We start from the raw sequence: 13253 nt of genomic DNA on the forward strand, positions 1-13253 counted from the left end.
GCATGCGCTCACCTAGTGGTTTGGCTTCACACCCCGAGGGCATCTCTTCCTGGGGCACGGCCCCATCCAGCTGCGGGTGTTTCTGCTGCCCTTGACACGCCGGGCAGGCAGAACCCCCTGCCGCATCACTGCTATCCGGGGGCAAGGGCCTGGGGGGGGATGAGCCACGTGAGGAGCGTCTGAGAGCCCCTGACCCATCCGGCCGGCCAGAGGTGCTGGAGGAGGAGGGATCCTGCCCTCTCCCCTGGCCCCAACACACCCTGGACCCCCGAACACCCACCCGGTGGTGCCCACGGCCCCTCCCCCGGTACCCGCAGCACTGGGCTCAGCAGCTTATAACGGGAGGGAGAGCGCTATCTGGCACGGCCAGGCCCAGACCCTCCTGCCCCCCCGGCAGGGACCCCCATGCAGGTGCCAGGGGGGACCCCTTTGCGACTCACTTCTGGCAGCTCTGGCAGCACCGGGCGGCATCGGTGCCTCCTGCTGCGCTCCGGTGCCGCTGGCATCCTTCACACACCGAGTAGCTCTCATACCAGTGGCACCCGGGGTCGAGCGCTGCTGGCCGCGACCCACAGTCGGAGCACACCCGGCAGTTCTGCAGGGAGACAGACAGTCAGCGGGGCTGGCTGGCACAGGGGCCAGAGAATGGGGCATGGGGCCTTCCCCCTCTAGGAACGCTGGCTCTGATCTGGCCCCAGGAGAGAGGACTGGCTGGCTCAGTGGAGGGGGGAATGGGGCATTTCCCCTGTGGGTGGCCCCAGCTCTGACCTGGCCCCAGGGCTGGAGGTGGGGACTGGCTGGCTCAGAGTTGGTGCTGTGCAGAGATCTCTTCCCCTTGGGTTATGGGGGCTGTGGGCCTGGGAAAGCCTGGGGTCCCTGTCCTTCCCGCTGGGGACTCCAGCTGGGGGTGCTGGCATCAGGTGAAGCAAAGCAGGGCTTGCTCCGTGGGACGAGCTGCCAGGGCCCCAGAGCAGATGCCGCCCTGGCAGTCGGCCGGGCCCGGCCTCCCTGGGGCGCTCCCTGCAGGCGATGTAGGTGTGGAGCCCACCTTGCACTTCCAGGAGTCCGTGGGAAGGCTCTCAATGGCCGGCTTCAGGCAGAACGTGTGGTAACCCTTATCACAGGCCTCGCACACCAGCATCATGGAGTCCGCGCCAGGCTGTCTGCAGGGAAGACGCTGCCCTCAGACAAGCCCCAGGCCCCTCATGGACCAAGCGCCACCACCCCGGCCTCCCCACAGAGAGGAGCGCCGCTCAGGACAGAACCCAGGAGTCCGGACTCCCAGCTCCCCCGCCACTCTAACCCACTCCCCTCCCAGAGCTGGAGATAGAACCCAGGAGTCCTGGCTCCCAGCCCCCACTCCCCAGACCAGGAAGGCTGGTGCGGTTCACACAGTGCCCATGCCCAGGGTTTTGCCACCTACCTGCACGTTTGGCAGACTTTGCACTCGGGGCACTGCCAGCCAGAGCGTTTGTGTGGCGTGACGGGGATGTCCAGGCAGGTGCCATGGTAGTGCAGGCCGCAGCTGGTGCAGAAGAGCAGGTCGCGCAGGTCCCCCGGCCCGTCGCACACCATGCATCGCGAGTCCTCTGGGTGTGGGGAGCAGGGAGTCAGGGAAACGAGCCCTCCTGCACCCACACTGCCCGATGCCCAGCCTCTTCCCCCCACCTCAAAGCCCTGTCCCACAGCCTCTGCCCCCAACCCCTGCGCGTGCTCTGCCCACCCCCTAGGGCACCCCCGGCCAGCAGCATCCTCAGCCCCCGCCCCAAGGATCTCACAGCACCTCACCAACATCCACTTGGAACCCCCAGCTCCACCATCACAGCAGTGACAGGTCCAGGAAGAGAACCCAGGAGTCCTGGCTCCCAGCCCCTTCCCACGCACTCTAACCAGTAGACCCCATTCCCCTACCTGAGTAGTGGCCCCCAGCCCCTGCTCTAACCACTAGACCCCATTCCCCTGCCTGAGTCCTGGCCCCCAGCCCCCGCTCTTACCACTAGACCCCATTCCCCTACCTGAGTCCTGGCCCCCAGCCCCTGCTCTTACCACTAGACCCTGCTCCCCCCTAGCCCCTTAAGGTTCCCAGGAGTCCCTAGCCCCTCCAAAACTCCACCAACCAAGCGGCAGAGGTGTGCCCAAGCAGCCCCTGTCCGTGCCCTTCTTCACGTCCCGCAGCACCCGCTGCCCAGGGGCCCTTGCGGCACCTACCCATCTGCACCGCCTCGGCCACGTGCTCCGGGCACAGGAGCTGGAGGGTTTTCATGGACTGGAAGGCGCCGCTGGCCGCCGCGCACGGGAAGTGGTACTGCCGCGGACACCCCTCTGAGTGGCACTGAATGGTAGCACCCATCCTCCGACAGTGTTCACATTTCTGAAAGCAGCAGGGACCCCAGCGCGGGTTAGAGATGCGGCTGGATGGACGCTGTCGCGGCTCGGCTCCTCCGGGGCGATCCCCGAGAGCCCCCAGCCCCCATACGCAGCCCCGGGGTGGGGTGCAGCACCTGCTTAACAGCTACGAAGCAACATGAGGCAAGGATCCCTCAGCTGGGACTGGGATGCAGCCACCCCGGGGTGGGGCACGGCAGCTGCTCGCACAGGGAGCTCTCACTCAGCACAGATACGCAGACACCCCCCCCAAGGGGAGCAGGGCAGCTGATTCACAGCCTGGCAGTTTAGGACAGGAAGTGAAGGAGAAGCCCGTAGCCAGGCGCAGCCTGTGAGTGGGAAATCAGGGAGGTGAATGCAAACACCCCTTGGGTGTTTGTCCAGGAGGCCAGGGTTTGTGCCAAGAGCCCCAGGGGCAGGGCCTCGCTTGAACACCTCTTCTGGAGGGCGGTGCCCGTGGCAGCACTGGGACCCCAGGGCTGGCAGGGGGGAATGTCCCCCACCCCCTGCTTCGAGCCCCAGACCTTCCTCAGAGGTCTCCCCTCCCAGGGGAGGCACTGGGTCGAGTCGGCTTAGGCAGACATCCCACAGCAGCGCAGCCCAAGGGGTCGCCTACCCGACCACAGCCGCCCCAATGCCAGGGGGCCTGCAGGCCCTCCCTCTCCCTCCCATTTGCTCACCCCCTTCCCCTCACCTGCGAGATCCCTGAGAAAACAGCTTTGCCCACGTCGCTCAGCCCGGCTCCGGCCTGCAGCTGCACCCCCACCGACCAGGCCGCACACCAGTGGTGGGCCCAGCAGTGCCCTGCGAGGGGAGGCAAGGGGTTAATGGGAGGACAGGGTCAGGATAGGAGCCCCCCCCCCCCCCCCGGCTCTCCTTCTCCAGAACTCTGCCCAGCGGGTGGGGAGCCCTCCCCCGAGCCATCTCAGGGGCCCCACAGGTCGGACAAAGCACCTGAAAAGGAAGGAGATGCCCGAGGTCCACAGCAGCCTTTGCACTTGTGTCCCTGGGCCGGGGGAGCATGGGCAGAACGAGGGGGTGAGAGAGCCTAGGGCTGGGGGCGGACAGCCCAGTGCTGGGGGCACCGGCGGAGCTGGGGACGGGCAGCCTAGGGCTGGGGGGGGGGTAGCAGGGGCACCAGCAGAGCTGGGGGGGCAGGAGGCAGCCTAGGGCTGGGGGGGGGGGGGGGTAGCAGGGGCACCAGCAGAGCTGGGGGGGCAGGAGGCAGCCTAGGGCTGGGGGGGCAGGGGTAGCAGGGGCACCAGCAGAGCTGGGGGGGCAGGAGGCAGCCTAAGGCTGGGGGGGGGTAGCAGGGGCACCAGCAGAGCTGGGGGGGCAGGAGGCAGCCTAGGGCTGGGGGGGCAGGGGTAGCAGGGGCACCAGCAGAGCTGGGGGGGCAGGAGGCAGCCTAGGGCTGGGGGGGGCGGCAGGGGCACCAGCGGCACCAGCAGAGCTGGGGGGGCAGGAGGCAGCCTAGGGCTGGGGGGGGGCGGCAGGGGCACCAGCAGAGCTGGGGGGACAGGAGGCAGCCTAGGGCTGGGGGGGGGGGTAGCAGGGGCACCAGCAGAGCTGGGGGGGGCAGGAGGCAGCCTAGGGCTGGGGGGGGTAGCAGGGGCACCAGCAGAGCTGGGGGGGCAGGAGGCAGCCTAGGGCTGGGGGGGGGCGGCAGGGGCACCAGCAGAGCTGGGGGGGCAGAAGGCAGCCTAGGGCTGGGGGGGCAGGGGTAGCAGGGGCACCAGCAGAGCTGGGGGGGGCAGGAGGCAGCCTAGGGCTGGGGGGGCAGGGGTAGCAGGGGCACCAGCAGAGCTGGGGGGGCAGGAGGCAGCCTAGGGCTGGGGGGGGCGGCAGGGGCACCAGCAGAGCTGGGGGGGCAGGAGGCAGCCTAAGGCTGGGGGGGGGGGTAGCAGGGGCACCAGCAGAGCTGGGGGGGGCAGGAGGCAGCCTAGGGCTGGGGGGGCAGGGGTAGCAGGGGCACCAGCAGAGCTGGGGGGGCAGGAGGCAGCCTAGGGCTGGGGGGGGGCGGCAGGGGCACCAGCAGAGCTGGGGGGGCAGGAGGCAGCCTAGGGCTGGGGGGGGGTAGCAGGGGCACCAGCAGAGCTGGGGGGGGCAGGAGGCAGCCTAGGGCTGGGGGGGCAGGGGTAGCAGGGGCACCAGCAGAGCTGGGGGGCAGGAGGCAGCCAAGGGCTGGGGGGGGGGCGGCAGGGGCACCAGCAGAGCTGGGGGGGCAGGAGGCAGCCTAGGGCTGGGGGGGGGGCGGCAGGGGCACCAGCAGAGCTGGGGGGGCAGGAGGCAGCCTAGGGCTGGGGGGGCAGGGGTAGCAGGGGCACCAGCAGAGCTGGGGGGGGCAGGAGGCAGCCTAGGGCTGGGGGGGGGGGTAGCAGGGGCACCAGCAGAGCTGGGGGGGCAGGAGGCAGCCTAGGGCTGGGGGGGGGTAGCAGGGGCACCAGCAGAGCAGGGGGGCCGGAGGCAGCCTAGGGCTGGGGGGGGGGGGGTAGCAGGGCCACCCTTCTGCGCGGCCTGCTGAAGACGCTCGCCCCGCGCTGCTCACCCGTTGGCTCGAAGAGCTCTCCTGGCGACACCCCCTCCGCGAAGCCGATCAGGGACAGGGCGTCCCCAGGGGCTCGAGGCTCGCCAGGGCCCCTGCTGTCCGGCAGCTCGGAGAGACGCTGGTTCCAGTCAGGCGCTGGCTCGAAGCGCTGGAGCTCCCGCTGCCCGTGCAAGCTCCACCCGCCACAGTTGCAGAGGGCGCAGCGCCTGGGCAGGGCACTGGGGGCAGGGACCAGAGCAGAGTCAGTGGGGGCAGGGCGGGGGGGCTCCCAGAAGCACGTTCCCCTCCCCTCCAGTCACTTCCCCTCTCAACCCCTCCACTGTCCCCCTGCACCCTCCTTCCCGCGCCTGGGGGGCAGAGAGCATCCCCTGGGCTTTTGGGTCCCAGCACCAACCAGGCAGCTCCATTTGGCTTCCCTACAAGACAGGGGATCGGGGGCCTGAGCTCCGGGCTGGGCCCCTCGGGGGCATCACTTGAGTGGGGCGGACCCACTCCCCTCGTCTGCTCCCTGCCCTATATCACAGCACCCAACTCCTGGCTCTCAGTGTTGCAGGTGTCCCACCCCACAGCACTCACCCACAGGCCTGGGGAGGCTCCTTGGCTTCCGGTTCCGGGGCAGCGGGGGCCCCTTCCGGCGGCTTCAGGGGGTCTCCTTCCGCGCCACCCCGCTCTTCTGAAGACGCGCCCCCGTCGGCTGCAACAGGGGAGCTGCCCCATCAGGATCCCAGCAGCGGAGGTGCCCAACCCCCGGGACACAGATTCCCCACCCCCACCGGCACAACTCCTGCCACAAACTGGGCCATGGCTCAGCGTGGCCCCTCTGTTTTCAGGGCACCGAGTGCATCCCCCTCACCCAGCAGAGGCCATTCCACTGGGGGATCCCTGTAACCGCACCCCATAGGACTCTGCACCAGGCGGCTGCCTGTCGTCCCCCCTTCAGCCACGGCAGCTGCCCGGGATGCACCACGGGGCCCCTAACAGGACTGTATAATGCCTAGTGAGACACCTGCTTCACCAGCCACATCCCCTACACGTCGTGGATCATTCATCCATCGGCCCCCTCCAGGCCCTTCGCCCACGGCTCACCGCTGCCCCCTGGTTACTGCACTGGGCCAGTTTCAGACCCATTGCTCTGATGGGGAAACTGAGGCACTGGCCCAAGATCAAACAAGACAGCTGGGGATAGAACCCAGAAGTCCTGGCTCCCAGCCCACCCAGCTCTAACCTTTCGACCCCACTCTTTAGGGGAAGGAGTTTCAGGTAAGCCGGAGCCACATCGGAGCTGGCAATTCCCATGTAACAATGCCCCAAAACTCCAGGTAAAATGCAGCCAATTTGGCTGTTTCTGTGGGATGGAGGGGGGGGACGTGTGGCCCCGAAACTCAACACCCCAGAGGGGTGTGACTCCGTCTGGCCAGGCATGGGCCGTACTCCTGTGCCATGCCACACTGCAGCCCTTGGCAATGGCCTGAGGCAGCCAACAGCCTCCAGGCCAGGCGGCTCCTGCAGGGAGCTGCAATGGGTGCCCCCAGCAAGGCCCCATCTGGCTCCACCCCCATGCCCCGGACTCACCTGGCACCTCACAGTCTTTGGCCTGGCTGGGCGGTTTCCGATCATCCATCCCGTCTCCTGCCGTCCCTCCCTGAGAGACCTGCAGCCAGGGAGGAGGGGACATGTCAGCTCATTAACACCGGCCGGGGCCTCACCCACCGTGCCCTTCGTTTGCCCCCAGCTCTGACCTAACCCCAGCCCCCCTCCCATTGGCACGCCAGACCCTCGGCTGCTGGCACAGACCCTGCGCCGTGAGATAGAGCCACTTGCCCCAGCCCTGAAGAGCAGCCGCAGGCATCGCTCCCACCGGACAGCCGCTCGAGTGGGGTAGGTCTCAGCCCAGCTCCCTGCAGGAAAGGGCCCACGTCACAGAAACCAGCCCCACAGCCTCCAGCAGGCCAGGAACCTCTAGCCAAGCCCCCTCCCTGCTCCCACCCCACAGGGGTCAGCTCACAACCACCTGCAAACCCCAAGGCCTGCCTGGGGCAGTGCCACCCCACAAGCCTGGAGTCTGCAGTTCTCTGCTTAGCTAGAGGGAGCACAGCCAGGGCAGAGACATGACAGGCTTCCCAGCCACAAACATGGCCCCAACCCCTTCACTCGCCTGCCAAGAGCCAGCGGGGCTGTCCCCACCCCCGCTGGGGCATCGTCAGCGCCAGACAAGGCCCAGAGAGACGCCCGTATGTGTACTGAGCCCTGGCAAACTCATGGTGCCCACTGGGCTCATCACATAACACCCACCCCCCATCAGAACCGACCCCGCGCATCAGCAGTCGGGCCATGGAGAGCAAGCTCCTCTCCCACCCCAGTGGGGGCTCTGCAGGGCCAGGCTGGCGGGGCAACTGGAGGCAGGACTCCGTCACCAGGGCGATCAGACAGGCCCCCTGCCAGCACCACAAGAACGACCAGCGTGCGCCCTACGGAGGGTCTGTTCTGGGGAGGTCTGGCTTGTGCTAAAGTAAGCAGGACTAGACAAACTGGGGGGCGGGGGGGATCCCAGCATGCTTTGCTCCAAGCACACATTTCACAGGAACCTCGTTCCAACCGGACAGGCCTCCCACACTCGGAACCCCCTGCCTGCTCCCACAACCCCAGCTGCCCACTTCTCCTACAATGCTACCCAAGGACAAACTGAACCGGGCCAGCTGCGGCCTGCACCCAGGTGCATGGTGGGAGATGTAGTTCTGCCAGTTTGCCATGGACGTGGGCCCAGGAACAGGAAGGGGTCGGCGCAGATTATCTGGGGCAGGGTGTTTGCAGGCAAGGCCGGTGGCATCTGTATGGACAGACCTCAATTAGAGCCACCGCAGGTGGTAGCAGCCAGTTTCCTTCCCAGCACAGCCTGCAAGAGTGGGCACCCCCAGCCGCCTCATGGGTTCAGGGGGCCAGGCATTGCTGAGAAGCAGCTGGGGACACCAGGCGATGCCACCTTACCCAGCACGCAACCGCTGGGTGAAGCCCAAAGCCCAGGGTGTGGGGACATGCTCAGGGCTCCTGGGCTCCACCCCTTGCCACTGTGGGATCTTGGACAAGCTTCCGCCACTCCGTGCCTCAGTTTCCCCATCAGTGTCGCAGGCTGATGCTGCTCTCCCCGGCACAGTCACTAATGAGCTCGTCAGATCAGAGGGCAGCGTTTGTTTGACCTTGCTCCGGGCGCACAGACTCTTGTAAAATTGAAAGGGGATTGTTCCCTGCGAGCAGCCAGGGTTGAAGTGTTGGCCTGAAGACAGAGCTTCCTGGGGCAAGGTCCCCCGGGCACAATGGCAGAAGGGGAAGAGCACGCCCCCAAAAACATGTCAAGCTGCTCTGCACTGGTCTCTCGTCTGGGCAGTGATCAGCCCTGACCATGCTTAGCTTCTGAGATCCACTGAGCCCTCAGCTGGTGCTGGCTGCATGGACAGATCACCTGGGAGCTCCAGGGGATGGGGGGAGACATCACCCACCCCATGGCCCAGACAGGTCTTCTTGTCCCTGGCCCTGGAGCAGCTGGCCCAGGCACAGTCAGAGACGGGGCACTGGGCTAGATTGCTCCAATCTGCTGGAGCCGCCCCTCTCACGACCCTGAGGGATGCTCTGTGAAACCTCCCCAGCCCAGCGCTCTTGGGAGGGGCACCTGCAGGTGGAGTGGGCCACGAGCCCTCTGACCCCCACATGGCCTTTGCCCCCGGACTCCTGGCAAGCCAAGCGCAGCTTTACCCAACCCACGCTGGGCATCGCCACCCATGATGGTGGAAGAGGATGAGAACTAGGTCAAAGTATGGGGCTGGAGGGCTCCCCCCACCCACCCAGAGACAGCAGCTCCCACGTTAGCACGCTCCAGCTGCCACGTCTGTGTCTTGTGGGAAGCAGTATGGTCTAGTGTTCAGAGTAGGAGATTTGTCTGGGGTCTCTCCCTGGTTCTGGGAGGGGAACGGGGTCTGGTGGGTTAGAGATAGGTGGGCTGGGAGCCAGGACTCCTGGGTTCTCTCCCCGGCTCTGGGAGGGGTCTTGTGGCTGGATCAGGGGGGCTGGGAGCTGGAACACCTGGATTCTGTTTTGACTCCCTTTGTGACCTTGGACCAGTCACTTCTCAGCACCTCAGTCTCCTCCTCACTGCAGAAAGTGGGTAGATAGGGCATGACCCGGCGATCTGCCAAGCCACCTCCGCTCCCCACTGAGCCCAGCAGGACCCAAGGAGCACTCAGCCCCCCAGGGCCAAGCCAGGCATTCACCAGTTGCTTTGAGGTGCCCTAAAAGAGAGTCACTGGAGAAAACGCCAGGTGGGACGGAACTGATGGCACTAGAGGTGGGACAAGGACGAGGGAGCCGTACTCCAGACTGGCAGGGCCCAGGTACACCCCTGCCAGCATCACCAACCTCTCGCTGGTGTGGACCTTCCCAGAAAACCGGGGCTGAGAACGAGACCTCTTGGCGCCATGGGGGGAGGGGAGAAAACGGACCGAACCATCACCGGCCGTTTCTCTGTCAGATGCAAAAGACCTCGAGGTCTCAGCGAGCAAAATCAGTGCAGACAAACACCTTGGGCCCCGATCCCACAGGCAGATCCCTGTGGGCAGATCCCAGCATCCACAGCGGCTCGGCAGGGGGGCAAGGGCTCAGCCCGCATGGAGCCAATTGCGGAAGGAGGGCCATATAGACAACCCTACACTGAAGGGCCTACTAGCCAAAAACCCAAACCCTCCAGATTCCCAGAGACAGGTTCCATTCCCGAGCAGCAGGACTTGCCACAGCAACAAAGTTCTAGATTAAGAGGCAATTTGGGCAGCTCCGAGCTGGCACCAAAACTGAAATGTTTTCAAGGGATTGTGTCAGGGGCGGATTTCCTGTGACCCCCTCAGAGCACCACCCGCCCCCCCAGGGTCCTTCTCCCACAGGGGTAGCATTCTAGTGCACGCTCCATAGGCCGGGGCCGGGGGCTGTAATTTCATTGCATCACTGGGCCTCACCCCAAGGGGGGTTTCCTGTGTTTTGTTTTTAATTAGGCCCTGCAACACCTCACCCTAAAAAGGCCCCTCGCAACACAGAAAAATGGCCCCTGGGAGATGCATAGCCACACAGCCACACAGGGTGAAGGCCCTGGATGGAGCCAGGACTCCTGTGTACTGGTGGCAGCTCCGGGGGAGTGCTGCCAAGTGGTTGGAGCAAGGGCCTGGGCATCTGGTCAGCAAAACAGAGGCATGAGGAGCCTGCCCACAAGAACAGGGTGTTGGTAAAGACGGACCCAATAACAGGCTGTAGGTGGCTTGTGACAGCAGGGACACAAAACACTGCAGCCTGACCAGACCCAACACACGATCCCTGCCCTCCGACCCCTGCTCTGCCGGCGTAAACGCGGAGTAACAATGCCAGCAGAGCTGCTCCCGCTTTCCACTAGCGGGATGCAGATCAGAACCTGGTCTGCTGCAGTTTTAACCTGGTATTAATTTAAGCCACACATGGTGTCTTTTTATATTGATTGATTGAGTGGGCAGGTCCGGGGGATTGCCCGGCCCCGGCCTCTGGAGGTGAAATGTGCAGTGAATTCATCTCATTAAATCTGAGCAAGCCTGGCCTTATTAAGCAGAACGCACGGCCCAGCTCCAGCCCTGACACCGCAGCCCTTGGGACTCCTGGCTGTTGTGTCTGTTTATAGGGGGGCAGATCCAGCATTACTCCCGCTGCGTGCCCTGCCCGCCCAACCCCCACCCCGCTATCCTCTCTTCCCCATGTGACAGGCGAGGCCGCAGGAGGCTGGAGGTGGCACCCACGGGGAACAGCTAGACCGCCAGCACAGACAGGGAGCGCAACAGGTGCAGCCCAGCCTGTCCTGAGAGCAGAGACAGAGAAAGTGTTTGTGGATTTGCTGGGGAAGAGGGTCCCCCCCGCCCCCATCTCCCCACTCACACACACTCTCATTCACGATTCCACCACACCAGGGAAGCTCAGACAGGAGCCGGATTTAACTGGGGGGAGAGGCGCAGAATCTGGGCCCCACGGTCTTCGGGGTTTGATGCCGGTGATGGGGGAGGGGTGGGAACTGCCTACCCAGGGCTGCTGGTTCTGTTCCCCTGAAGCTCAGGGATCAGAGACGCTGCTGGGGAACAAAAGCCTGGAAAGCCACATTTCTGCCTGGGAAAGGGGGAAAAAATAAGCAAGAGCTCTCCCCCGCCCCCCCCAAATCCCACCACTTTCTGTTTGAGTAAATCTCCTAGGGCTCCCTGCTAATCCGCTGGAGATTACACTCAGCCCAGGATAGCTGAAGGCCGCTAGGCCGCACTGAGGGTCGCTCTGTTTCTGGGGGGAACCACCCCGCAGCGTACACTTCCTAGTAAAGGGGCAGTGTGAGGAATTTAGGGGGGAGCAGCTGGAGGGGGGGAGCCCCGTTCCCTCACCCCCAGTATGTTTACAGGAAGCAGTAGGGAGAACACAGCCAACAGCCTCGGAAAGGCAGGAGGGAAGGGGAAGGGAGTGAGCAGAGTTAGCCCCCACACACACCAAATACCCCCCTGCACCCCCCTTCAGGCCAGGGGTCAGCCCCTCTTCACAGGCTCCAAATGCAGCAGAATTTGGGGGTGATACAGACAGGCCCTGCCCCATGGAGAGAAAGCTCAAGCTAGGCCTATGATCAGGAATTGTACATAACAAAAAGCACCCCCCAGGCCCCCCTGCAAAAAACAAACTCACCCCCCATGCCCCCTCACCCCCCTCCTACCCTCACCACACCCCAATTTCCCCCCTTTTCCCCCCCAGGCTCCTCCGCCAAGATTCACCGCTGTGCAAAGGGATCCCCAACTTAATCAGGGCCCTGGGTGGGGGGTGAGCCACGGAACCCCACACCGCCCCCCCCCGCCTGCCCCCCAACTCCTCCGGAAGCCGCAGGGGGGGCTGCGCCCCGCGGGGGGGCGGCGCTCGAACCGCTCCCGGCGCGGCGCAGAGGCCTAGGAGCAGAAGCTATTTCCAGTTTACTCCGCTCGCTTCCTCTCCGCCCCCCCCCCGCCCCGGCCCCAGCCCCGGCCCCCCCCCGCGCCCCGGGGAGAGGGGGCGCCAGGCCAAGGGGGTCCCACTTACCGCGTTACAAGGCCGTCCAGAAACCCGCACCCAGCGCCAGCCGCCGGCGGGCGGCCGCGGAGAACATTGTCCACGAAATAATTAAAACACCCCCCCAAAAAAGGGGGGGTCTGATTTTCCTTCCCCCCCCCAAAAAAAAAAATAAAGCGTCACCCGCAGCGGAATTCGGTGGTGTGGAAACGCGGCTAGCTCCAAATCCGGGGTCACCCCGCGGGGAGTGGGGGGGGGCAAGGGCCCAGCCCTCCTCGGCCCTGGCTGGGGGGGGGGCTGCACGGCCGCGGCCCCCTCGGGCGCCCCCCAGCCCGCGCGAGCGGGGCGCCGGATCCCGGGGCAGACACAAAGGGAGCTGCTCCGGCGTCGCCTTTGATCCGCATCCGACGGAGCCGGGCCTGGCCGCTCCCTCCGGGGGGGGGAAGGGTGTCGGGGGGGGGCGGACCGAGCCCGGCCCGGGGGGGGGGGGGAGGAGGCGGCGGCGCGGGGGGGGCCGGGAAGTTTCTCGCCCCGGGGGAAGCGAGCGCCCGCCGCGGGCCTGGCTACATTGTAACCGCCCCGGAAGCGGACACGCAGCAGCCGCCGACCCCCCGCGCCGGCCCGGGGCGGCAGCAGGGGGGCAGGACTGGGGGGGGGGAGTGTGGGGGGGGTGAAGTGCCCTCCCCCCCTCTCGTGGCCGGCCCCCCCGGCTCCTGCAGAGAGAGGGGGGGCTCAAAGGGGGCAAGGCGGGCGGCCCCCCCCCCCCGCTGACGCCCCCGCCGCCGCCGCCCGGGCTTCAGGGAGCGGAGCGGAAAGTGCCCGCCGAGGCCGCCATTTTCGGAGAGGAAAGTAGTCCTGCTGGGCCCCCCCCCCGGCCAGGGGAGGGGGGATCCCGCGCGGGGCCCGGCCCCTGCCGCTGCCCCGGGGGCGACCCCGCGCGGGCGGGGGGGCGGGCTCGGGGCTGGGGGGGGCGCTCCACACCGGCCCCCTTCGCGGGGGGTGAGGGGGGGGGGCGAGGCTCTATTTTTTGTGTTGGGCCCGGGCGGAGGGACACGCTCACGCAGCCCTCGGCAGCGAGGAAGTGGGGCTGTGACGGTACGGAACCGCAGCGCACGCTCGCCGGGATCCCTCCGCGCGGGTTAACCCTGCCCTGCCCGGGCCGGCTGGTGGCGAGCACGTGGGCCGAGCTCTGAGCGCTGCTTCCCCCCCCCACCGTGGAGCTGGGGGGGGGCGCTTTGGGGCTGCGCCCCCG

General features: G+C 66.4%; 1 protein-coding gene across 6 annotated transcripts in view; it reads right to left on the reverse strand.

Annotated features, from left to right (window-relative positions):
• The window catches only part of KMT2D (lysine methyltransferase 2D), a 50058-nt gene extending 37197 nt beyond the window's left edge, over positions 1-12861 (reverse strand). For all 6 annotated transcript variants that reach the window (XR_012155750.1, XM_073318947.1, XM_073318946.1 and 3 more), the window contains exons 1-10: positions 12032-12861; positions 6506-6584; positions 5510-5627; positions 4934-5151; positions 3080-3189; positions 2209-2371; positions 1424-1589; positions 1049-1163; positions 441-595; positions 13-149 (exon numbers count right to left, since the gene is read on the reverse strand). Coding sequence is in view for 5 of the 6 variants with exons in the window: in XM_073318947.1 (XP_073175048.1) it covers positions 13-149; positions 441-595; positions 1049-1163; positions 1424-1589; positions 2209-2371; positions 3080-3189; positions 4934-5151; positions 5510-5627; positions 6506-6554 (1231 nt within the window). In the remaining variant the exon portion in view is untranslated. The remainder of the gene's footprint in view (positions 1-12; positions 150-440; positions 596-1048; positions 1164-1423; positions 1590-2208; positions 2372-3079; positions 3190-4933; positions 5152-5509; positions 5628-6505; positions 6585-12031) is intronic.
• Positions 12862-13253: the final 392 nt, after the last annotated feature.

The sequence above is a fragment of the Lepidochelys kempii genome, chromosome 20 (assembly GCF_965140265.1).
Source record: "Lepidochelys kempii isolate rLepKem1 chromosome 20, rLepKem1.hap2, whole genome shotgun sequence".
NCBI lineage: Eukaryota > Metazoa > Chordata > Testudines > Cheloniidae > Lepidochelys > Lepidochelys kempii.